At 37.5% G+C, this 24,230-nt stretch overlaps 1 protein-coding gene and 1 non-coding gene across 4 annotated transcripts; both read left to right on the forward strand.

Annotated features, from left to right (window-relative positions):
• Positions 1-108, forward strand: LOC112135578 (U6 spliceosomal RNA). The gene has a single exon (XR_002916843.1). It is a non-coding gene; the product is annotated as a U6 spliceosomal RNA (small nuclear RNA).
• A 3,545-nt stretch (positions 109-3,653) lies between these two features.
• Positions 3,654-23,688, forward strand: BIRC3 (baculoviral IAP repeat containing 3). 3 transcript variants are annotated; one of them, XM_009246991.3, is made up of 10 exons: positions 3,717-3,841; positions 6,168-6,297; positions 8,151-11,675; positions 11,779-11,878; positions 14,361-14,439; positions 15,211-15,259; positions 17,320-17,562; positions 21,923-22,177; positions 22,716-22,757; positions 22,865-23,688. In XM_009246991.3, exons 3-10 carry the CDS (start codon positions 10,823-10,825, stop codon positions 23,056-23,058), a joined length of 1,815 nt encoding a protein of 604 aa, XP_009245266.2. In that variant the 5' UTR covers positions 3,717-3,841; positions 6,168-6,297; positions 8,151-10,822; the 3' UTR covers positions 23,059-23,688. The 3 variants fall into 3 exon arrangements, with proteins under 3 accessions (XP_002822440.2, XP_009245265.2, XP_009245266.2); XM_002822394.5 differs by lacking the exon at positions 6,168-6,297 and having other exon boundaries at positions 3,654-3,841; XM_009246990.4 differs by lacking the exons at positions 3,717-3,841; positions 6,168-6,297 and adding an exon at positions 3,659-3,690.
• The last annotated feature ends 542 nt before the right edge of the window (positions 23,689-24,230 follow it).

Genomic DNA, 24,230 nt, shown 5'->3' on the forward strand with positions numbered 1-24,230 from the left:
GTGCTTGCTTTGGCAGCACATATACTAAAATTGGAACCCTACCAAGAAGATTAGCATGCCCCCTGCACAAGGATAACAGCTGGATGCTGACAGGAAAAGAGGAGTTTTTTTAATAAAGTATGTGAGATATACAAAGAGTTAGAAAGAAAAGGCAAGGTATGTTACACCATTAAAGATGTGGATGCAGGTTTAGAATAGAGAAAGCCCAAGTGGATAGTTTGGATAGATTGGCTGTATTTTTGTTAGTCAGTAAACAAAGGTTTACTGAGCACCTTTGAGCACTCTACTAGTACTAGAATAATGCAGTGAACAAATATATACAGTGCTTGCCCATACACATTTATCTAGGGAAACCATTTTTTTTTTTAATTGTGCAAAATGTTGCAAAGGAGACATGTTAATTTGCTTCCAACCTACTAGGCCTGACCCTAGCTCTCATGACCAGTTTGAAAAACACGAGACTCAGTCAATTCAGGGATTTCTTAAGCCATGGTCTTTATTTATTTTTATTTATTTACTTTCTTGGCAATGGATTCTTGCTCTGTCTCCCAGGCTGGAATGCAGTAGCGAGATCTCAGCTCACTGTAACCTCTGCCTCCCCGGGTTCTAGCAATTCTCCTGCCTCAGCCTCCCAAGTAGCTGGGATTACAGGCACCTGCTACCATGCCCCGCTAATCTTTGTATTTTTAGTAGAGATGGGGTTTTGCCATGTTGACCAGGCTGGTCTTGAACTCCTGACCTCCGGTGATCCACACACCTCGGCCTCCCAAAGTGCTGGGATTACAGGTGTGAGCCAATGTGCCTGGCCAGCCATAGTCTTTAAACTGGGGTAAGTGTGCCCCTGGGTGTTTACCAAGACTTACCAACAGGGAGGTGGGAGCTCAAATAGTTTTAAGCAATTAATAGTCTCACCCTCAACTTCCATATGTAGCTTCTCCTAAAACTGATCTGCTTGAAAACAAGAACTGTGAAGGTTGCCAGGGTTGTTTTGTCTTCTCATCTCCCTTTTCACAATGGTTCTCTGTCTTCCCTTAAAAGACAGGCTCACCTCTCACCTATCATGAGTTTTAAAATCGTATATTTCTCTGGGTGTAGAAACCTCCTGGATGATTTGAAATAATCGATCTGTATTAGTGTTGAGAAAATGAATGACTCTAATATCTGGATATAGGGTTGCCAGGTAAAATACAGAACACCAAACTGAATCTAAATTTCAGATAACTAATGAATAATTTATTAGTATAGCTAGGTGCCAAATATTGCACAATACATTCTTATACTAGAAATGCATTCATTGTTTATATTAAATCAAAATTTAACTAGGTGTTCTCTGTTTTAATTTGCTAACTCTGTCAACTGTATCTGGGTACCAAAAGTTCAGTGGTTTCTAAACCACTATTTTCAACAAAATTGAGTTGTCTACTGATAAGTAATTACATATTTCGATTAGAGATCACTAAATGATTTTTGGAATATAAAACATATTTTTTAAATTGTGAAAAAATTGCCATAATAATGTTTCTTCTGGGCCTATCTACTTATCTACTTATTTCTGTGAAATAGGGTTTACAACATTTATATCTGTAGAAATGAAAAAAAGGAACAGAATCTGTGCTGAACCCTAACATATTATAGCTATAGGTAATATTCATGACTGCACGCTTGAAAAACTTGCTTAAAATACAAGCTGCTACCCCCTTAAATTGTATTTGTAATACAGTTATTAACATTTACAACATTTTTATATTGTCTTGACCAATTATGCTTTAAAAGTAATGAAAACAATATCAACGATAATGTAATCAAAGAGGATTTTTTTTTTTTTTTGAGTTGGAGTCTCGCTCTGTTCCAGGCTAGAGTGCAGTGGCACTATCTTGACTCATTGCAACCTCTGCCTCCCAGGTTCAAGTGATTCTCGTGCCTCAGCCTCCCAAGTAGCTGGGACTACAGGCGTGCACCACCACACTGGCTCATTTTTGTATTTTTGGGAGAGATGGGTTTCACCATGTTGGCCAGGCTGGTCTCGAACTCCTGACGTCAGATGATCCACCCACCTTCACCTCCCAAAGTGCTGGTACTATAGGCGTGAGCCACCATGCCTGGTCAAAGAGGAATTTTTTTTTTAACACTTAGATCCTTATGATCCTAGAGAAAAAAATAGATTTCAAGTTCTGATATGTGTTTGTTTCAGAGATATGTGACAGAGATCATAAAAGATGTTCAGTATAAACATGTGTCAACATTCTGTAGGGGAATTGGAATGTTCAATGACAAAATGCAATGATAAAATATTTTCAGTTATTAAAGATGACTTGATAATTGCTTCATGGATGATCATGTATGTCAAGTTACTATGGTATTAGGATCCATCAAATATATTTAAGAGTGTTCTATCAATTTTTTCCGAAAATATCTATGTTTACATTTTGTAGATTCTTGACATGTACAAGAGCTTTATATTTTAATGTTAAGTTAAAAATGGGCGAGGGAATGCAGAGCTTTTCGAAATTCTTCTGGTGAGTACATAATCAAAAATGTGTAAGGCCCACAAATTATTTTCAATAATCTCAGGAGTGAGTTGAAAATGGCTTACAAAGTCTTGATTGAAGCAGACTCAAATGTGGATTAAAATCTCCATATGATAAATACATTTAGTCTTTCTGAAATAATTCCAACTGGAACTTCAGCTGCTATGGACAGCCAAGTCCACCTAAACCAGAAGAGCCTCAGCTCAGTTCAATTGTGTGCAGCATGCACTGGATGCTGTTTCCGCAGAACGATAAAGTCCCCAGTAATCCTTATGGGCTCTGCCTCTGGTTGGTAGTTGTCTTTGATCTACTGGAAGACAGAAAATCAGATGAGCTCTCCAAATCCATCTGTTACCCTGGTATGGACGGCTCTCAGATAAAGTTGCTTAAATTTACTGCTTAGAGAACGTTGAGGAAAATATGGCAGTGCAGTTAGACTCAAAGATGTCAGGTTTCCCTGAGAATGGCACTGCAACTCAGAAACCTGCCCTGTGAGATCAAAGGCTATAAAGGAGGGATTTTTTTTTAGGTAGCCAACTCCACCCTACTTATTAAAAAAAAAAAAAAAAAAACTCACCAAACCAAACAAAAAGTATTTCGATACAGAAAATTAATAAAGCAATTTCAATCTTTAAAATGGTAAAAATAAACCACGAAAGAGAATTGCAGGATTTTTTTTTTCACATACCCCTACATTTCCTTTCACCTCTTACTTTCTTGATCAGAACAAAAAGTAAAAATAAATAGAAAGATTTCACAAAGTTTCGATTTTTTTTTTTTTAAATGCTGGACTTCTGCAGCTATATTAGAAGATTGAAAAACCTAACCTTTTTACGTGTAAAGTGTATGGCGGATGGAGGGTGGAGAACAGGGCATATTGACCTTTTCCAGGCAGGCTGGGCAATGATTGTCCTCTCTATATGGGTCGTTATCAAGATTTCCTCTGACCCACGAGCAATGAAGCAAATGTCTTTCAGTAAATGCCGCGTAGATATGCCACGGTTAAGAGTCATGCTTTTGGGTCATGGAAATCCCCGAGTGGGTTTGCCAGGCCACTGATTAAGAGGAAGTGTGTGTGGTTATTACCGCTGGAGTTCCCCTAAGTCCTAAAAGGAAAGCACCAGTGCACATGCAAACCACTGGGAGGAGTGCGGAACGTCTGGTACGGATAGGGGTGGGGATTTGGGTGACGCATTTAAAAGACAGTGTGAGACTCGCGCCCTCCGGCACGGAACAGGCCGGGCGACAGGTGTCGCTTGAAAAGACTGGGCTTGTCCTTGCTGGTGCATGCGTCGTCGGCCTCTGGGCAGCAGGTGGGCAAGGAAGGCTGGTGTGTGTGTGTGTGTGTGTATGTGTGTGTGCGTGCGTGCGCGCGCGTGCGCGCCTCCCCTGGGGTAAGAGGTGTGCCAGCGGCTGGCCGAGGGGCGCTTAGGGCTACAGCCCGGGGAGCTGCAGAGGTTGAGAGTCAGTGGGTGGGGCGCAGTTATCAAACACCAGGGACCAAAGGCAGGCTCTAGATAGGTTCCAGGTGCTCAATTTCTATTTTACGTTTGGAGTGAGCCAGTGGAATTGTGAAGCTGTGGCATTTTGATTCGGTTGCCAAGAGTTATCACTGGGCCTTTGCAGGTGCCAAATAAATTTCAGGACAGAGCCTAACGCAGAGCTCTGGCACAGGAAGGAAGTAAAATGTTTAAGGAGCAAATGGAGACATGTTTCCAAGCGGTGGTAGGAAGACAGCAGTTTTTGGTTGTCTTCCTGGTGATCAGCATGGAAACCTAGTACTGCTCTTACTCTCATCAATACATTGTCGAAGGCATGTACCTGATGCTAACGTAACAATAATATGAAATATTGACTTTATTTGCTATTGTTTATTGCTAACATTAAGTACTGCTACCTGCTATATGCTAGGTTTCTCTCTGAAGACTTTACATGTATTTTTCACGTTTAATTATCAAAATCTTAAGAAGCAGGTACCATAATTATCTCCATTTGACAATGAGGAAACTGAGGCTCTTGGAGATTTACTTGTGCAAGGTCATGCTTCTGGTTACTGGACTGCTTGGTATTGGGCACCCCCAATGTCTGACTCCAAAGCCTGATACTAATAAATCACTGAGCTGACTCTGTGGTCATTCATGTAAAATTGATAGAAGTACTGTGATCACTAGGGGCTCAGTCATTTACTTTTACTTCTTCAACGGGAAGTCTTCGTGTCTACCCCATATGCCAAGCTCTGCAGATGCTATGAGTGGGAGGGCAGGTACGGAGATGAAACATACTAATAGTTGCCATTCTAAAAGAGCTTACTGTCTAGGGGGAGGCAGAAAGAAAAGGCACACTTGCCCTCCAGTGTCAGAAAAATGGATGTGCTGCATGCCCAAAGGGTAGGGATGCCCAACAGCCCTGGGACTGGGGAGGTTGCCTTCTTGGTAGGTTAAATGAATGAGTCAGAAGAGGAGAGGCTTGGGACTGAGCCAATCTGAGAAGGAACCACTAGAAATGAAAGAAGAATCCCAAGAGCTTGGTATCAGAGAAGCCCAGGGAACGGGACATTTCTAAGAGGAAGTGTGTCCCAGTGTCAGATGCAAACATTTCCATTGGTTTTAGCAAAAAAGCCATTGGTGTTATTAATACCGAAAGCAATTTTAAGTGATGCTGACTTAATGAGTAAATGCGAGAGGGAAAATGGAGACATTAACCATACACACATGTCCAGTTTGCTTGGCTGTGAAGGGAAGGGGCAATACAGGGTAGTTGCTAGAGTGGAAAGTGGGGTTGAAAGAGGATTTTTTTTTTTTTTTTTGAGACAGAGTCTCACTCTGTCACCCAGGCTGGAGTGCAGTGGTGCAGTCTTGGCTTACTGCAACCTCCACCTCCCGGGTTCAAGTGATTCTCCTGCCTCAGCCTCCTGAGTAGCTGGGACTACAGGTGCATGCCACCATGCCCAGCTAATTTCTTGTATTTTTTTTAGTAGAGAAGGGGTTTCACCGTGTTAGCCAGGTTGGTCTCGATCTCCTGATCTCGTGATCCACTCGCCTCAGCCTCCTGAAGTGCTGGGATTACAGGCATGAACCACCACACCTGGCCGAAAGAGAATTTTAAAAATTTATTTCATTTGAAAGTTGAGATAGATTTAAGCATGATTATGTGAAAGGAAAAAGTCAGTTGAGAGTGACAGGAATCAGAGTTGAAGCAATGAGGGGATGGGATTAAAAATAAGATTTCTGAGGCAGTAGGAGAGTGTAGGATCCCATAAGGGGGCAAGTCTTTAACTGAGGCAGCAAGTAGGTTATGAGCCAAAACGGCTTGGATATGAGAATGTGAGAAGGTTCCTGCTCAATGATGTCTCTTTTCTTTGAGAAATAGAAGGCAAAGTAATTGACTGAAAATGAGATGGGGTGCGGTGGAGAAATTTGAAATTTGAGGAAGGTGTTGAAGGTTTAGAAGAGGTGCATAGGGCAGTGGGCTAGAGAGCTGAGCCGGTCTAAAAGGAATTGCTAAGGAATGGCGAAGGAGTCTTAAGTGATGCTGGTCCCAGTGTGCAGGGTTGCATCTAGGTGTTGGAAATGATTAGGACAGAGGTTGAAGTGATCTAGGGTTCACATCTTGGCATATTTTTGTATATTTATTGTATAGTTGTTGCCTAAATTTCCACAAATATATGCCTTGCTGGAGTGCAGTGATGTGATCTTGATTTACTGCAACCTCCACCTCCCGGGTTCAAGTGATTCTCCTGCTTCAGTCTCCTGAGTAGCTGGAAATACAGGTGCGTGCCACCACACCTGATGATTTTTTTTTTTTTTTGTATTTTTAGTAGAGACAGGGTTTCATCATGTTGGCCAGCCTGGTCTCAAACTCCTGATCTCAAGTCATCTGCTTTCCTTGGCCTCCCAAAGTGCTGGGATTACAGGCGTGAGCCACCACGCCTGACCTAAAGCTTCTTTAGGATAAGATTTGTGTAAGGGGTTTGCAAACTCAAATGGAGGTGATATAAATGAGAAAAACTCTGAGTGTCTCTCTTTCTCTCTCTCTCTCTCTCTTTTTTTTTTTTTTTTGAGACAGGGTCTTGCTCTGTCACCCAGTTTGGAGTGCAGTGATGCAGTCTCACACTGCAAGCTCTGCCTCATGGGCTCAAGCAAACCTCCTGCCTCAGCCTCCCAAGTAGCTGGGACCACAGGCATGTGCCACCAGGTCTGGCTAATTTTTGAGTTTTTTTGTAGAGATGGTGTTTTGCCAAGTCACCCAGTTTGAGGCTGGTCTCAAACACCTGGGCTCAAGCAATCCGTCTACCTTAGCCTCCCAAAGCGCTGGGATTACAGGAGTGAGCCATGGCATGAGGCCTTGTGGGATGTCTCTTTTAAATGAAAGCATACTCTGTTTACGTATTTGATAGGAAGGAATATCCTTCCTTTCCACAAAGACAAAAATTCTCCTATTTTTCTCAAAACATATGTCCTTTTTATCTACTTTTCATTTTTGTTACTTTTGATAGACACATGTGTTACACTGATTTCACTTTCCTCATAATTCTGCTGTAAGAAAAACAATAGTGCCAGTTCAATGACAAATAGCAACAGTCTGTTATTGCTAGACTGTTACTGTTAGCGGAGACTACCAGAACAGTCAGTCCCAGTGTCAGGGAATCAAAGAGAACACGTTCCCTCTCTAAAGGGCACAGCTGCTGCTCAGCTCTAGCTGATTGCTGCCCTGCAGGACTATAGGCCCAGTGTTGCTAGATCTTTTGATGTTTCAAGAGAAGCTTGGAATCTAGAATGTGATGGGAAGTCTCTTACATTTAAACATGTTGGCAATTAATGGTAAGATTTAAAAATACTGTGGTCCAAGAAAAGAACGGATTTGGAAACTGGATTAAATTCAAATGAGGCATGCAGATTAATCCACAGCATGGTACAATGTGAATTTTCTGGTTTCTTTAATTGCACTGTAATTAGGTAAGATGTTAGCTTTGGGGAATCTAAGTGCAGAGTATGCAGAAACTATTATTTTTGTAAGTTTTCTCTAAATATAAATAAATTTCAAAATAAAAATAAAAAATTAGTAAAGTACTATAATGCAATTATATGTAAGACAAACATAATATGTCTTCCAGTTTGAAACCTCTGGGTTTTATTTTATTTTATTTTATTTTATTTTTGAGACAGAGTCTTTCTGTGTCACCCAGGCTGGAGTGCAGTGGCACTATTTCGGCCCACTGCAACCTCCACCTCCCAGGCTCAAACGATTCTCCTGCCTCAGCCTCCCGAGTAGCTGGGATTACAGGCGCGTACCACCACACCCAGCTAATTTTTGTATTTTTAGTAGAGATGGCGTTTCACCATTTTGGCCAGGCTGGTTTCGAACTCCTGACCTCCAGTGATCCACTTGCCTTGGCCTCCCAAAATGCTGGGATTACAGGCGTGAGCCACTGCACCAGGCAGAGACCTCAGTTTTTTATCTCTTTTTGGCCTCTACAGTGCCTAGTAAAGCACCTGATACATGGTAAACGATCAGTAATTACTAGTACTCTATTTTGTAGAAAATGATTTTTTAAAACGTCATTGTGTTCCATCCATGAGTTGAGTTTTAAAACTGTCTTTTTGTTTGTTTGTTTTCGAACAGGTTTACAAACGAGGAAAACGACTTCTTCTAGATTTTTTTTCAGTTTCTTCTATAAATCAAAACATCTAAAAATGGAGACCTAAAATCCTTAAAGGGACTTAGTCTAATCTCGGGAGGTAGTTTTGTGCATGGGTAAACAAATTAAGTATTAACTGGTGTTTTGCTATCCAAAGAATGCTAATTTTATAAACATGATCGAGTTATATAAGGTATAACTATAATGAGTTTGATTTTGAATTTGATTTGTGGAAGTAAAGGAGAAGTGATTCTGGCTGGGGCATATTGTTAAAGCATTTTTTTCAGAGTTGACCAGGCAATCTCCTACTGGCACATTCTCCCATTATGTAGAATAGAAATAGTACCTGTGTTTGGCAAAGATTTTAAAACGAGTGACAGTTATTTGGAACAAAGAGCTAATAATCAATTCACTGCAAATTAAAGAAACATGCAGATGAAAGTTTTGACACATTAAAATACTTCTACAGTGACAAAGAAAAATCAAGAACAAAGCTTTTTGATAGGTGCAACAAATTTAGAGGAAGTAAAAAGATAAATGTGATGATTGGTCAAGAAATTATCCAGTTGTTTACAAGGCCACTGATATTTTAAACGTCCAAAAGTTTGTTTAAATGGGCTGTTACCGCTGAGAATGATGAGGATGAGAATGATGGTTGAAGGTTACATTTTAGGAAATGAAGAAACTTAGAAAATTAATATACAGACAGTGATGAATACAAAGAAGATTTTTATAACAATGTGCAAAATTTTTGGCCAGGGAAAGGAATATTGAAGTTAGATACAATTACTTACCTTTGAGGGAAATAATTATTGGTAATGAGATGTGATGTTTCTCCTGCCACCTGGAAACAAAGCATTGAAGTCTGCAGTTGAAAAGCCCAACATCTGTGAGATCCAGGAAACCATGCTTGCAAACCACTGGTAAAAAAAAAAAAAAAAAAAGCCACAATGACTTGCTTATTGGTCATTGCTAGTATTATTGACTCAGAACCTCTTTACTAATGGCTAGTAAATCATAACTGAGAAATTCTGAATTTTGACAAGGTCTCTGCTGTGGAAATGGTAAATTTATTATATTTTTTTGTCACGATAAATTCTGGTTCAAGGTATGCTATCCATGAAATAATTTCTGACCAAAACTAAATTGATGCAATTTGATTATCCATCTTAGCCTATAGATGGCATTTGGTAACTTTTGACTGTTTTAAAAAATAAATCCACTCTCAGAGTAGATTTGATGTTGGCTTCAGAAACATTTAGAAAAACAAAAGTTCAAAAATGTTTTCAGGAGGTGATAAGTTGAATAACTCTACAATGTTAGTTATTTGAGGGGGACAAAAAATTTAAAATCTTTGAAAGGTCTTATTTTACAGCCATATCTAAATTATCTTAAGAAAATTTTTAACCAAGGGAATGAAATATATATCATGATTCTGTTTTTCCAAAAGTAACCTGAATATAGCAATGAAGTTCAGTTTTGTTACTGGTAGTTTGGGCAGAGTCTCTTTTTGCAGCACCTGTTGTCTACCATAATTACAGAGGACATTTCCATGTTCTAGCCAAGTATACTATTAGAATAAAAAAAAGTTAACATTGAGTTGCTTCAACAGCATGAAGCTGAGTCCAAAAGACCAAATGAACAAACACATTAATCTCTGATGATTTATTTTAAATTGAATATTTAATTGTGTAAGATCTAATAGTATCATTATACTTAAGCAATCATATTCCTGATGATCTATGGGAAATAACTATTATTTAATTAATATTGAAACCAGGTTTTAAGATGTGTTAGCCAGTCCTGTTACTAGTAAAGCTCTTTATTTGGAGAGAAATTTTAAAGATTGTTTTGTTCTCCTTATTAGAAGGATTGTAGAAAGAAAAAAATGACTAATTGGAGAAAAATTGGGGATATATCATATTTCACTGAATTCAAAATGTCTTCAGTTGTAAATCATACCATTATTTTATGTACCTCTAAGAAATAAAAGTGCTGCTAATTAAAATATGATATGCCATTAATTATGAAATACTTCTTGATAACAGAAGTTTTAAAATAGCCATCTTAGAATCAGTGAAATATGGTCATGTATTCTTTTCCTCCTTTGAGGTAGGTCTTGTGCTTTTTTTCCCTGGCCACTAAATTTCACAATTTCCAAAAAGCAAAATAAACATATTCTGAATATTTTTGCTGTGAAACACTTGACAGCAGAGCTTTCCACCATGAAAAGAAGCTTCATGAGTCACACATTACATCTTCAGGTTGATTGAATGCCACTGAAACATTCTAGTAGCTTGGAGAAGTTGACCTACCTGTGGAGATGCCTGCCATTAAATGGCATCCTGATGGCTTAATACACATTAGTCTTCTGTGAAGGGTTTTAATTTTCAACACAGCTTACTCTGTAGCATCATGTTTACATTCTATGTATAAAGATTATACAAAGGTGCAATTGTGTATTTCTTCCTTAAAATATATCAGTATAGGATTTAGAATCTCCATGTTGAAACTCTAAATGCATAGAAATAAAAATAATAAAAAATTTTTCATTTTGGCTTTTCAGCCTAGTATTAAAACTAATAAAAGCAAAGCCATGCACAAAACTACCTCCCCAGAGAAAGGCTAGTCCCTTTTCTTCCCCATTCATTTCATTATGAACATAGTAGAAAATAGCATATTTTTATCAAATTTGATGAAAAGCGCCAACACGTTTGAACTGAAATACGACTTGTCATGTGAACTGTACCGAATGTCTACGTATTCCACTTTTCCTGCTGGGGTTCCTGTTTCAGAAAGGAGTCTTGCTCGTGCTGGTTTCTATTACACTGGTGTGAATGACAAGGTCAAATGCTTCTGTTGTGGCCTGATGCTGGATAACTGGAAAAGAGGAGACAGTCCTATTGAAAAGCATAAAAAGTTGTATCCTAGCTGCAGATTCGTTCAGAGTCTAAATTCAGTTAACAACTTGGAAGCTACCTCTCAGCCTACTTTTCCTTCTTCAGTAACAAATTCCACACACTCATTACTTCCAGGTACAGAAAACAGTGGATATTTCAGTGGCTCTTATTCAAGCTTTCCATCAAATCCTGTAAACTCCAGAGTAAATCAAGATTTTTCTGCCTTGATGAGAAGTTCCTACCACTGTGCAATGAATAACGAAAATGCCAGATTACTTACTTTTCAGACGTGGCCGTTAACTTTTCTGTCACCAACAGATCTGGCAAAAGCAGGCTTTTACTACATAGGACCTGGAGACAGAGTGGCTTGCTTTGCCTGTGGTGGAAAATTGAGCAATTGGGAACCGAAGGATAATGCTATGTCAGAACACCTGAGACATTTTCCCAAATGCCCATTTATAGAAAATCAGCTTCAAGACACTTCAAGATACACAGTTTCTAATCTGAGCATGCAGACACATGCAGCCCGCTTTAAAACATTCTTTAACTGGCCCTCTAGTGTTCTAGTTAATCCTGAGCAGCTTGCAAGTGCGGGTTTTTATTATGTGGGTAAGAAACTGAATCTGCTAATTTAAAAAAATATATTTCATTTTATACATTTTAGTGGGCAAATTATGTGTATTCATAAGTTTTGGTCTAAAATTAATTTTAGGTAACAGTGATGATGTCAAATGCTTTTGCTGTGATGGTGGACTCAGGTGTTGGGAATCTGGAGATGATCCATGGGTTCAACATGCCAAGTGGTTTCCAAGGTAATTCTTTAGAAATTCTCTTTGCAAATTCTTGTGATTATCACGAGATTGCTTATATGTGTTCACCTGAAATCAGTTGTTACTTTACTCTGTTCTAAATATATATTTGTGAATAAGTTTAGGATGGATTACTTAGCAAAATACTTACTTAAGAAGTTTTGATGGACTTAAGACAACGAAGAAATAGATTTGGGGATTTTTGTTTAATTTTTAAAGAAATATATATATTTAAATAATACATGCTCATTATAAAAACAAAGTCACACATTGTAGAAAAGCACAGAGAAGGAAAATTAAAATGTCCAGAAATCTTACCACCTAAGGATGAGCATGGTTACCATTTTAGTGAACATCCCTCCAGACACATAGAAATAAATGTATACAATACATATACATATAGAAATAAATACATATACATATAGAAATAAATGTACACCATTTTACATAAATTAAATATTATATTTAGTTTTGAAGTTTTTTCAGTCAACATATGTCTTGGATATATTTCCATTCATTCGGTATTCAATAATAATTGATCACCTACTGCCAGGCTTTGTTCTGGGTGCATAAAATCAGTTGAACAAAACAAAGACCCCTGGTCTCCTAAGTATTATAGCAGGAGAGAACAGACAACTAATAAAAACTTGAATAAGTTCTATAGCATGTTGGAAAATAAGTACAATCAATAAAAAGAACAAAGAGGAGTTTAGAAATGCCAGGCAGGTTACAATATTAAATTGGGTGGTCAGGGTAAGTATAGACTCATCTCATCTGTTTTAATCGCCGCACAGCACTTTAATATGATGTGTTACCCTTTTGATCGTTTAACTGGCCACCTAGTGTTCTAGTTAATCCTGATTAGCTTGCAAGTGTGGGTTTTTATCATGTGGGTAAGAAACTGAATGTACTAACTAAAATATCAGCTTCAAAAAGACTTTTTTTACATTCTCCTTTTTCATCTAAATCATGTGGCCTACAATTACATTTTTTCATGGTCAAAACTTTTGCTATTATTCAACCCGTTTCCCATTTGCCCTGAGAATACTGCACTGGCAACAAGCTGCACTGTTTTTTTACAAATGGGAAATGGGTTAATATTGATTAATAAATGTGGCATCTTAACTTATTTTGATTACTTTTTTTTCTCTTTTCTTTTGAGATGGAGCCTGGCTCTGTTGCCCAGATTGGAGTGCAATGGTGTGATCTCAGCTCACTGCAACCTCCGCCTCTTGGGTTCAGGCAATTCTCATGCCTCAGCCTCGCTAGTAGCTGGGACTACAGGTGCACGCTAGCATGCCCAGCTAATTTTTGTATTTTTAGTAGAGACGGGGTTTCACCATGTTGTCCAGGCTGTCTCAAACTCCTGACCTCAGGAGTTTGAGGTGCTCGCCTGGCCAACATCAGTGTATTTTTAAGAATCTTAGGAGAGTTGAAGAGAGTAGCTAAGAGCTCTGAGGAGAGACGGCCTTACTTGACCTCAGTAGACTGAGAGGCTCCTGACCCTTGTCCACTTGAGCCTTGGTAGATTACTAGTAATCGCCTTCCTCTTGCTTATATCAACCTGCCTTTCACTGCAATATCTCTGACCATTCCCTATATGCTAAATGAATAGTAAATTGATTATATGTACGTTTATACTCATTTGAAATATTTATACTTCACAATATATTAAGAGTAAATTGATTATATGTATGTTTATACTCTCTTGAAATAGCCAGTCTACAAATGGCTGGATTAGTCCTGCCCAAATTAAGATAAACCTTTAGTACTTTTCAAAACTAGCTGAAGTGGTCGGGTGCAGTGGCTCATGCCTGTAATCCCAGCAGTTTGGGAGGCTGAGGCAGGAGGATCACTTGAGGTCAGGAGTTCGAGACCACTATGGCAACATGGTAAAGCCCCATCTCCACTAAAAATGCAAAAATTAGCCGGGCGTGGTGGCAGGCACCTGCAAGCTCAGCTACTCGGGAGGCTGAGGCAGCAGAATCACTTGAACTTGGGAGGCAGAGGTTACAGTGAACTGAGATCATCCCACTGCACTCCAGCCTGGGTGACAGAGCGAGACTCTGTATAACAAAAAAAAAATAAGGAGAAGCATAATGTATCTTGGCAAATATAAAAATATTAATTTTGTAAAACATTCAACCTGTATGAAAAATGTTAACTGTCATGAGAAGCATCTCACAAAACAATTAAAAATTCACACAAAAAATTTGAATCCTGTCATAGGATGCCTATGGGTTAGTTTTAGAAAAAAAATTTTTTTGGAAAGCAATACAATAGAATCAGTTCCCAGTGGGCTAGGATGTATTTATTCTTCTAACATTAAGTTTAGAATAAATGATCTTAAATGATTCTGTGATTTGGGGCAAACAACCAGATTTGAAATGGAATAAACACCTAGAGATGAGAAATTTATATGTTATTACATTTTCATTTCAGTTGTATAAATAATCCCTCAAATTTTATTTTCTTTACATTTTAGGTGTGAGTACTTGATAAGAATTAAAGGACAGGAGTTCATCCGTCAAGTTCAAGCCAGTTACCCTCATCTACTTGAACAGGTAGGGAAAGTTCTTTTTTTAAATATTGGCTGCCATCAGAGAAATTGCTTTCTGATAATTACAGAGAGTGCTATTTGAGTGAAAAGACAAGAGTTGTTTTAGAAATACGTTTTCTTTTTCTTATCAAACCTGACAAGATTTTAGAAAGTATTGTTCTTTGGAGAAAAATAGATCCATAAATGGTAGTCTCCTGATAATGACACTTGTGATGTTTTTCAATCAGGTTGCAATAAATCAAACTGTTTGAGAAAAAATGACTGGGATGGTAGTATTTAACAGTTTTACTATATAAATTTTCCTTCAAAAGATCTGAGAAAGAGAATTTTATTGCTTTTTCTAACCTTCTTGAGAAAGCAAATAACTTACATAATAGTTTGATGGTCAAACCCATCCTAGCCATGAGCAATGAAACTGATATGGGGTCCAACTTATTCCAAAGGATGACCCAGGGTAGGTAAGACCTGTGGATGAAAGGAAAATTGATTGTCGCATGGATTATTGAAAAGGTATAGTCCTTTTCCTGCCTTAATGAAAGTGGGTTTTATTTGTTATTATATACACACACTGAAACTCTATTAGTTTATGGCCTAGGGAATAACTATCAAATATAAGTGAAATATTGTTTTTGATTAAAAAATTATTTTGCCAGTAAGCAAGTAGTTTGCAACAAATTGAATAAAATATGTTGGGTCATTTTCATTGCAATGGGTAAGATAAGATTTATATTTTAATTTGTATATATATATATTTTTTTTTTTTTTTTTTCCGCAGCTGCTATCCACATCAGACAGCCCAGGAGATGAAAATGCAGAGTCATCAAGTAAGTACAATGGATAATAATGAATGCATTTAAATAGAGTCATTTGGTACTGTTAAGATTGAAAGTTGATAATAGTAATGTACCTTTATATTGATTTATAATTTACAATGAATGCATTTTCAAATATACTGTGTTGGTATTTCCCAAATTTCAGTGCATATCAGAGTTGCCTGGAGAACTTTAAAAAATATGACAGATTTCCAGTTTCTACTTCAGACCTACTGAATTAAATCTGAGTATCTAAAGGTGGGGCTCAGGCATGTGTAGTTTTAACAAACTACATACATCCAGCCTAAACCTTGTTCTTGGGCCAGTGTGGGAACAGATGTACTATGATATTAGATTGCTCACATATCCTTTCTGTGAAAGCGAAAGGATAGAACATGTTAGTCGCCTTTTTAAATAGGGACGCTGAGGCTCAGAAAGGTTAAATGACTTGTACATCACCTTACACCTAAAATGCGATAGAGCTAATATTTGTACAAGGTCCTCTACTCCATTATCTCATGTTCAATTCAGTTCAGTATATATTTATTGTATATTGTATATCACCTGTTCTGAGGAAAGCATAGAGAACAGGATAGAACCTACCCAAATGTCCATCAGTGATAGACTGGATTAAGAAAATGTGGCACATACACACCATGGAATACTATGCAGCCATAAAAAAGGATGAGTTCATGTCCTTTATAGGGACATGGATGAAGCAGGAAACCATCATTCTGAGCAAACTATTGCAAGGACAGAAAACCAAACACCGCATGTTCTCACTCATAGGTGGGAATAGAACAATGAGAACACTTGGACATAGGAAAGGGAACATCACACACCGGGGCCTGTTGTGGGGTAGGGGGATGGGGGAGGGATAGCATTAGGAGATATACCTAATGTAAATGACGAGTTAACGGGTGCAGCACACCATCATGGCACATGTATACATATGTAACAAACCTGCACATTGTGCACATGTACCCTAGAACTCAAAGTAAAATAATAAAAAAAAAAAAGAAAAAAAAGAATAGAGAACAGGATAAACATAACTCCTGGTCTCATGTATCTACGGGAAACAGACAAATACACAGACAGAAGAAAGGGATATGGCAGCAAAAGTAAAGTGTAATATGAGAGTGCATATAGGACAATTAACCCAGACTTGGAGGATCAGAAAAGGCTTTCCAAAGGAGGTATTTGTCTTAGCAGAAAATCCAAGGGAAGAGTAGGAGTTAACCGAGTGACAAATGGAAGAAAAGAGCATTCCAGGCAGAGGGAACAGCATATGAAAGACCGAAGTGACAAAGGAGAATAGGCACCTTTGAAGAACTGAACAAAATTCTATATGGCCAGAAGTAGGAGTTGCTAATAGATAAATGAGGGAAGCAGGCCAGCTGTACGAGTGGTCAGCACTGCAGGCAGAATTGACACTAGAGCCATCAGTTTGTGACTTCTGGGCTAGAGTGCAGAATGCGAATGATTCAGTGGCAAGAGATGAGGCTGAAGAGGTAAACAGGGTTCAGATTGTATGAGACTTTGTAAGACACTTATATTTTGGATTTTATCCTAAGAGCAATGGAATTGTTGATGGGATTTAAGAAGTGTGACACATCATATTTGTGTTTTTAAAAAGTCACTCTGATTGCACTGTTGAGAATGAACTCCAAGGAAGCAATATTGTATAACAATAGCCTCTCTGAAAAATATGTGAATTATTCTTGATTGAAAGCTCATTTGTTCATTCAACATAGGGAAAAATAATCTCAGTTCTAGTGGGAGGTAATCCCTGCCATTCTGTTTCCTTCTCCTGCTCACATATGTGTATCTAGTTATGACAGGTAATGTGTATTTTGCATCTAAGTACAATATTCCAAGTTGTTATTTTGATGACTGAACGTGTATATCATTTTAAATTTAACAATGTTCATACAAAATAATGCCTATACATTTTGTTGGTTTTACATTTTTAATATTATAAAAACTTTCAATTTTTGATTTCATTTCAAATTTCAATTTTTAAGAAATATACAGGCTATCCTAATATGTGTTAAATTCTTTGTTCCATATAGTTATTCGTTTTGAACCTGGAGAAGACCATTCAGAAGATGCAATCATGATGAATACTCCTGTGGTTAATGCTGCCGTGGAAATGGGCTTTAGTAGAAGCCTGGTAAAACAGACAGTTCAGAGAAAAATCCTAGCAACTGGAGAGAATTATAGACTAGTCAATGATCTTGTGTTAGACTTACTCAATGCAGAAGATGAAATAAGGGAAGAGGAGAGAGAAAGAGCAATTGAGGAAAAAGAGTCAAGTATGTAGATTTATTAATACAGTCTATTTTCATAAGGATTTGATATCAGTCTATATGTTATGGAAAATATACTCATCTAGTATATCTGAAAATATACTCAATCCAGTCGGATTTTTTTCATGTTTAGTATTCTGAATTCAAATGCTGAAAAATTTATTCATATTCAAATATATTTGAGTTGCTCATAAGTCAAAAATGTATGATGTACAAAAGTATTTTTCCTGTTTTTCCTTAATTCATATTTTTTTCTCTGGATAGCTGACGTTGTGTCCAATTATGCATTCATGGCATGTTTTTTTTTCTTAACGCTTTGAAAATGGAATCCTTGTTGCATAATGGCACATTTTTAATCCCAGGCTAGTTGCTCACTCCCCTTTGGAGTAAATCAGGGTGGGATCAGGGACAATTATTAATTTTTTTTTTTGAGACAGTCTTACTCTGTCACCCACACTGAAGTGCAGTGGCATGATCTCACCTCACTGCAACTTCTGCCTCCTGGGTTCAAGCAATTCTCGTGCCTCTTTCCCTTAGCTGGGACTACAGGCACCTGCCACCATGCCAGGCTAATTTTTGTATTTTTAGTAGAGAAGGGATTTCTCCATGTTGGCCACACTGGTCTCAAACTCCTGACCTCAAGTGATCCTCCTGCCTCGGCCTCCCAAAGTGCTGGGATTACAGGCATGAGCCACCGTGCCTGGCTGGACAGTTATTAATTTTAACATTAGCATAAAAGCATGTCTTAGCCTGTGACTATACATTAATACACAAATTACTATTAAGTCCCCTACCTGTCTACACAAGAACTGAGTCTTCCAGAGCATCCGTCGATTATTTAGGCAAGTTCCTAGTATACTGTTTCACAATCTCTTAGGACAAGTTGCTCATGTCCTTCCATACTAAACGTATCCGCTACTGTGTTCTCTATTGCCCTTCACAAAAACTCTTCTGGGCACATCCATTCTCATCTGGCTGTTTTGACTGCTATCATCATTCTGTCCTAGACAAAAAGAAATGCTGATCTCTCCTTTCCCAAGCATGGACCAGACCTATAAGTCCCTTCAACACAGCTGAAAACAGACTGCAACTTTTAACAAGCTCTTACTGGAGACTTAAGGAAAACAGAAGGGAATTATATCACAAATGTCGATTTACAGCTGCAACTAGATGTGGCCTCTCTTAGTGCCCCCAGGCTCATCCTCATAAATCTCTCTGCCTAGCTTCTGGTTCATCTCTGTGTAGCTTTGGCAAGTTTACACAAGTCACTAGGAATGTCCCAATAATGTTTTCCTTTATCAAAATTCAGGCCCCCAAATATTCATAAAGCTCAGAAGGAGAACAAAGATTTCTCCTTATCCTTGTCCAAGGCCATCTGGGATCTATTTCTTCACAGGATGATTGACAGTCAGATTTTCCACTTCATTTAGGGATGAATCCAATCCTGCCCATGAAGATGGATTCATTCTCTGACCTAACCCAGACAAACCTATCAGACCATAGTGATATAGCATCATACATTCACCAAAGTGTGAATTACTCAGTCTATAAACCACTAGTGTAGCAGCAATACAGTCACAGTTAACCTTTGCCCAGCCTCATCAAATTCTCTTTTCTCTGTGAAGATTAGGCAAGTATGTCCTTCCTGTAGCCTTCTTAGTGGTAGCCATTTGTCATCAGCCAACAATTGCTCAAAGAAGAGAACACTTATCTCCACAACTGTTGAGAGATCCCATAAAATCTAAAACTATCCACTTATAAAATATTTATACTTCTTTCAAAGACAATCAGAAAATTCTCCAGAAATGACTTCAAGTCAACAATATATGATAATTTACATTGTCAAAAAGAGCCCTTAGCGTTTCTGCCTCACCATTATATATATCTCTACTACCTAGTATGATGCCTGCATATAGTCTGTGTTCTGAGTGAGTAAATGAAAACACATTTAGGTTAATGATTACGTTATAGTTTCCCAAGAACAGTAGGGATATAAATAAAGAGGCAATTTAAGATTTTTTTTTCCCAGAATAAAATAATAATATGGCGGAGTGTGGTGGCTCACACCTGTAATCGCAGCACTTTGGGAGGCTGAGGCAGGCAGATCTCTTAAACCCAGGAGTTCGAGACCAGCCTGGGCAACATAGCAAAACCCTGTCTGTATAAAAAAATATAAAAATTAGCAGGGTGTGGTGGCATGTGTCTGTAGTCCCAGCTACTCAGGAGGCTGAGGTGGGAGGACCACTTGAGCCCAGGGAGGTTGAGGCTGCAATGAGCTATGATCATATGCCACTGCACTCCAGCCTGGGCAACAGAGTGAGACTGTCTCAAAAAAAAAAAAAAAAAAAAGAAAAGCAAAAAGAAAAATAGTAATATGCTTCAAAGGTATACTCAAGTCTTCTGAACTTACAAACCAGAATATAGTCTACAACTTTGAAATGAGACTTTTTCTCAGTTACTAGCAATTAAATTTTAGAAATCTTAAGAATTTCAGAGAATGCATTATATTAGGTTACGTATAATTACAAAAATAAATCTTAGATTGAAAAACTAGTATACTTCAACACCAAGTTTATATATTGTTTTATTTTCTAATATATCCCTTCTTTGCTAATATAGATAATTTAACAAAATGTATTAAGTTCTAAGTCTTCTACCCTTCTCACTGTTACTTTTCATTCCTACTCTTTAAATTATAGAACTAAGGCTTGGTTGTTCATTTGTTCAGCCGATATTTATGGAGCATTAACTTTGTGCCAGACACTATTCTAGCTCCTGACCCTTTTCTCATTTATTCTCAGAGCTTCAGTTATTTTCAAAATATGTCTTTAGCCTTGTCTTTTTGACTAAGCACCATCTTTATTTTCTGGTTGTTGTTTTTGATTTTTGATGTTTTCTTTTTTCCATTTTTTATTCTTTCTTAAATGGTTCTTTTTATGAGTCCTATCACTTGACAAAGTCAGTGTATCTAAAATCTAACGATCTTCTTTCCCAAAACAATTCTTCAGATAGCTCGGCCTCTGTCATTAGTTATTTTTTAGAAATAGCTTTATGGATTATGGTAAGCTATATGAAAATTAATAAACTTAGATTCATAAGTCATATTCCAAAGAGATAATAAAATTGCAGTTTTAAAATATAAAATGTTTTACCAATGGATACAAAATCTAGGTCTTGAAGGAGAATTAGATGATATCTTGTGGGACAAGAAGGTAGTCACTGACAAATAGCGTTTATTATTCAAAATGCTGTTACTGCCTTTCCCTGCTTACTATAAAATATTTAGGTAATGGCAATATGTCTAATTTCTGGAAATAATTAAAATTTCAACTTAAAATGGAATTTTAAAGAAATTTTATGGGCCGGACATAATGGCTCACACCTGTAATCCCAGCAGTTTTGGAGGCCGGGGTGGGTGGCTTACTTGAGGCCAGGAGTTCGAGATCAGGCTGGCCAACATGGTGAATCCTCGTCTCTACTAAAACTATAAAGAATTAGCTGGGTGTAGTGGCACATGCCTGTAATCCCAACTACTCAGGAGGCTCAGGCACAAAAATAGCTTGAACCTGGGAGGCAGAGGTTGCAGTGAACTGAGATCGCACCACTGCACTCCAGCCTGGGCGACAGAGCAAGACTCTGTTTTAAAAATGAATAAATAAATAATAAAAGAAATTTTATGGAAGAATGATACTTGAAGAAAAAATTGTTTTAATTCTCTTGATTTTGTCTTTCCCCAATTTGACTAGATTGAATTGAAACGTCAATTTTAATGGGTTCTAAGTTTCATTTGGTTAAAGGCTTAGCAGTATTGCCAAATGACTGAAAGCACAGTACATGACACCGGACTACCTCAGTTTGATTTTTGCTAGTTGTGGTGTCCTTTGGCAACTTACTTGCCTCACTGCGGCTTCATTTTCTCATTTGTTAAATGAAGCTATTAGGACCTACCTCAAAGAGCTGTTGTGAAGATGAAATGAGTCAATGCATGTAAAGTTCTTAACACAGTGCTCACTAAATGTTAGTCCTTACTATAAGTAGCATTATTATTATTATTATTATATTTTTTTGAGACAGGGTATTGCTATGCTGCCCAGTCTGGTCTCTGACTCCAGGGCTCAAGTGATCCTCCTACCTCAGCCTCCCAATTAGCTGGTGCTACAGGCATGTGCCACTGCACCCTGAATTATAATTATAATAACATTATTATTAAGCACAGGAGATGAGACACCCCTAAACCTAGCAATCAACATCAATGCCTTACTGATTACGAATTAAAGATAGTTTTTATTCTGTTATATATATAGGAGTGGAAGGAAATTTGTGAGCAGAGTTTGAACATGTTTATCCTTGTTTTCTTTTTATAAAGATGATTTATTATTAATCCGGAAGAATAGAATGGCACTTTTTCAACATTTGACTTGTGTAATTCCAATCCTGGATAGTCTACTAACTGCCAGAATTATTAATGAACAAGAACATGATGTTATTAAACAGAAGACACAGACATCTTTACAAGCAAGAGAATTGATTGATACGATTTTAGTAAAAGGAAATATTGCAGCCACTGTATTCAGAAACTCTCTGCAAGAAGCTGACGCTGTGTTATATGAGCATTTATTTGGTGAGTGGTAGAAAATTATTTTTTTAAATTTTCTAAGTCAATTGAAAATACGCTCTTAGTAATAATTTATGATTATTGAAAATAATTCAGGCTGAATGTGGTGACTCATGCCTGTAATCCTAACACCTTGGGAGGCTGAGGCAGGTGGATTGCTTGAACCCAGGAGTTTGAGACCAGACTGGACAACATGGCGAGACCCCATCACTATAAAAATTTTTAAAACAAATTATTTGTGATGGTGTTTGCCTGGTAATCCCAGCTACTCAAGAGGATGAGGTGGGAGGATGGCTTAAACCTGAGAGGTAGAGGCTGCCATGAGCTGTGATTGTGCCATTGCACTCCAGCCTGGGTGACAGACTGTCTCAAAAAAAAAAATCAATCCAATTTATAGATATTAATTACATAAAAAGATTAAAGACTTCTGTTGCCTTGACATGAGTATTTGGCTAAAGTCTAAAGTGTTCATTTTTAAAATATATTCTGTAGCTAAATATTAACCTTATTTGTCATAGTAACGCTTTTTCCTTTTCTCCCTTAGTGCAACAGGACATAAAATATATTCCCACAGAAGATGTTTCAGGTAATAGTATTAATATTTTAAATCAATAGAAAACATTGTCTTTATTTTCTTAGTTTTTCATTGAAGAAGCAAATTGCCTTTTATTAAAACTTATTTCCTCTTTCTAGATCTACCAGTGGAAGAACAATTGCGGAGACTACAAGAAGAAAGAACATGTAAAGTGTGTATGGACAAAGAAGTGTCCATAGTGTTTATTCCTTGTGGTCATCTAGTAGTATGCAAAGATTGTGCTCCTTCTTTAAGAAAGTGTCCTATTTGTAGGAGTACAATCAAGGGTACAGTTCGTACATTTCTTTCATGAAGAAGAAACAAAACATTGTCTAAACTTTAGAATTAATTTATTAAATGTATTATAACTTTAACTTTTATTCTGATTTGGTTTCCTTAAAATTTTTATTTATTTACAACTCAAAAAAAATTGTTTTGTGTAACATATTTATATATGTATCTAAACCATATGAACATATATTTTTTAGAAACTAAGAGAAGATAGGCTTTTGTTCTTATGAACGAAAAAGAGATAGCACTACAAACACAATATTCAATCAAAATTTCAGCATTATTGAAATTGTAAGTGAAGTAAAACTTAAGATATTTGAGTTTACCTTTCAGAATTTTAAATATTTTGGCATTGTATTAATACCAGGAACATGAAGCCAGGTGTGGTGGTATGTGCCTGTAGTCCCGGGCTGAGGCAAGAGGATTACTTGAGCCCAGGAGTTTGAATCCATCCTGGGCAGCATACTGAGACCCTGCCTTTAAAAACAAACAGAACAAAAACAAAACACCAGGGACACATTTCTCTGTCTGTTTTGATCAGTGTCTATACATCGAAGGTGTGCATATATGTTGAATGACATTTTAGGGACATGGTGTTTTTATAAAGAATTCTGTGAGAAAAAATTTAATAAAGCAACAACAATTACTTTTATTCTTCATTGCTTTATTTCTGACATTGGATAGTTTAGTCACTCCCAGACTCTTTCCATACCTCCTTAAAGCCTCTCAAATATTGAACTACAGTTTATACTCCTTCCCATAAGATGCTTCTTCATTGACACTTGTAGAACACGGGGTCAACACATCATAAAATCTGCAGGATTTTATGGAATGCCTGAGACAAGAATCAAACAGTCCCTTTAGTAAGTTTGTTTATTCATTTGTCTATTGATTCATTCAAGAAGTCTCATGCCAGCCCCATCTATTGGAAGAAGGTCTGAGTTTTATTCTTATCTCTTTGGTATTAATTCTGAAACTTAGAAAGTACACTGGTTAGCAACGCTTGGGACCAACAGGTTGTTCTGGTAAATAAATGTTTCATATTGTCAGTGCAACAAAATGTCCCCCTCTGCATTATGTTATTGGTACTCAACATGTCCGAGTCATAACTCTGTCCTTTGTTTCTTATAGAGGTATTAGGTCTTCAAGAGCAGAAGTAAGACTGTAATAGGGAATACTCAGGGGAAGACAGGC

This window comes from Pongo abelii, chromosome 9 (assembly GCF_028885655.2).
Source record: "Pongo abelii isolate AG06213 chromosome 9, NHGRI_mPonAbe1-v2.0_pri, whole genome shotgun sequence".
Classification (NCBI taxonomy): domain Eukaryota; kingdom Metazoa; phylum Chordata; class Mammalia; order Primates; family Hominidae; genus Pongo; species Pongo abelii.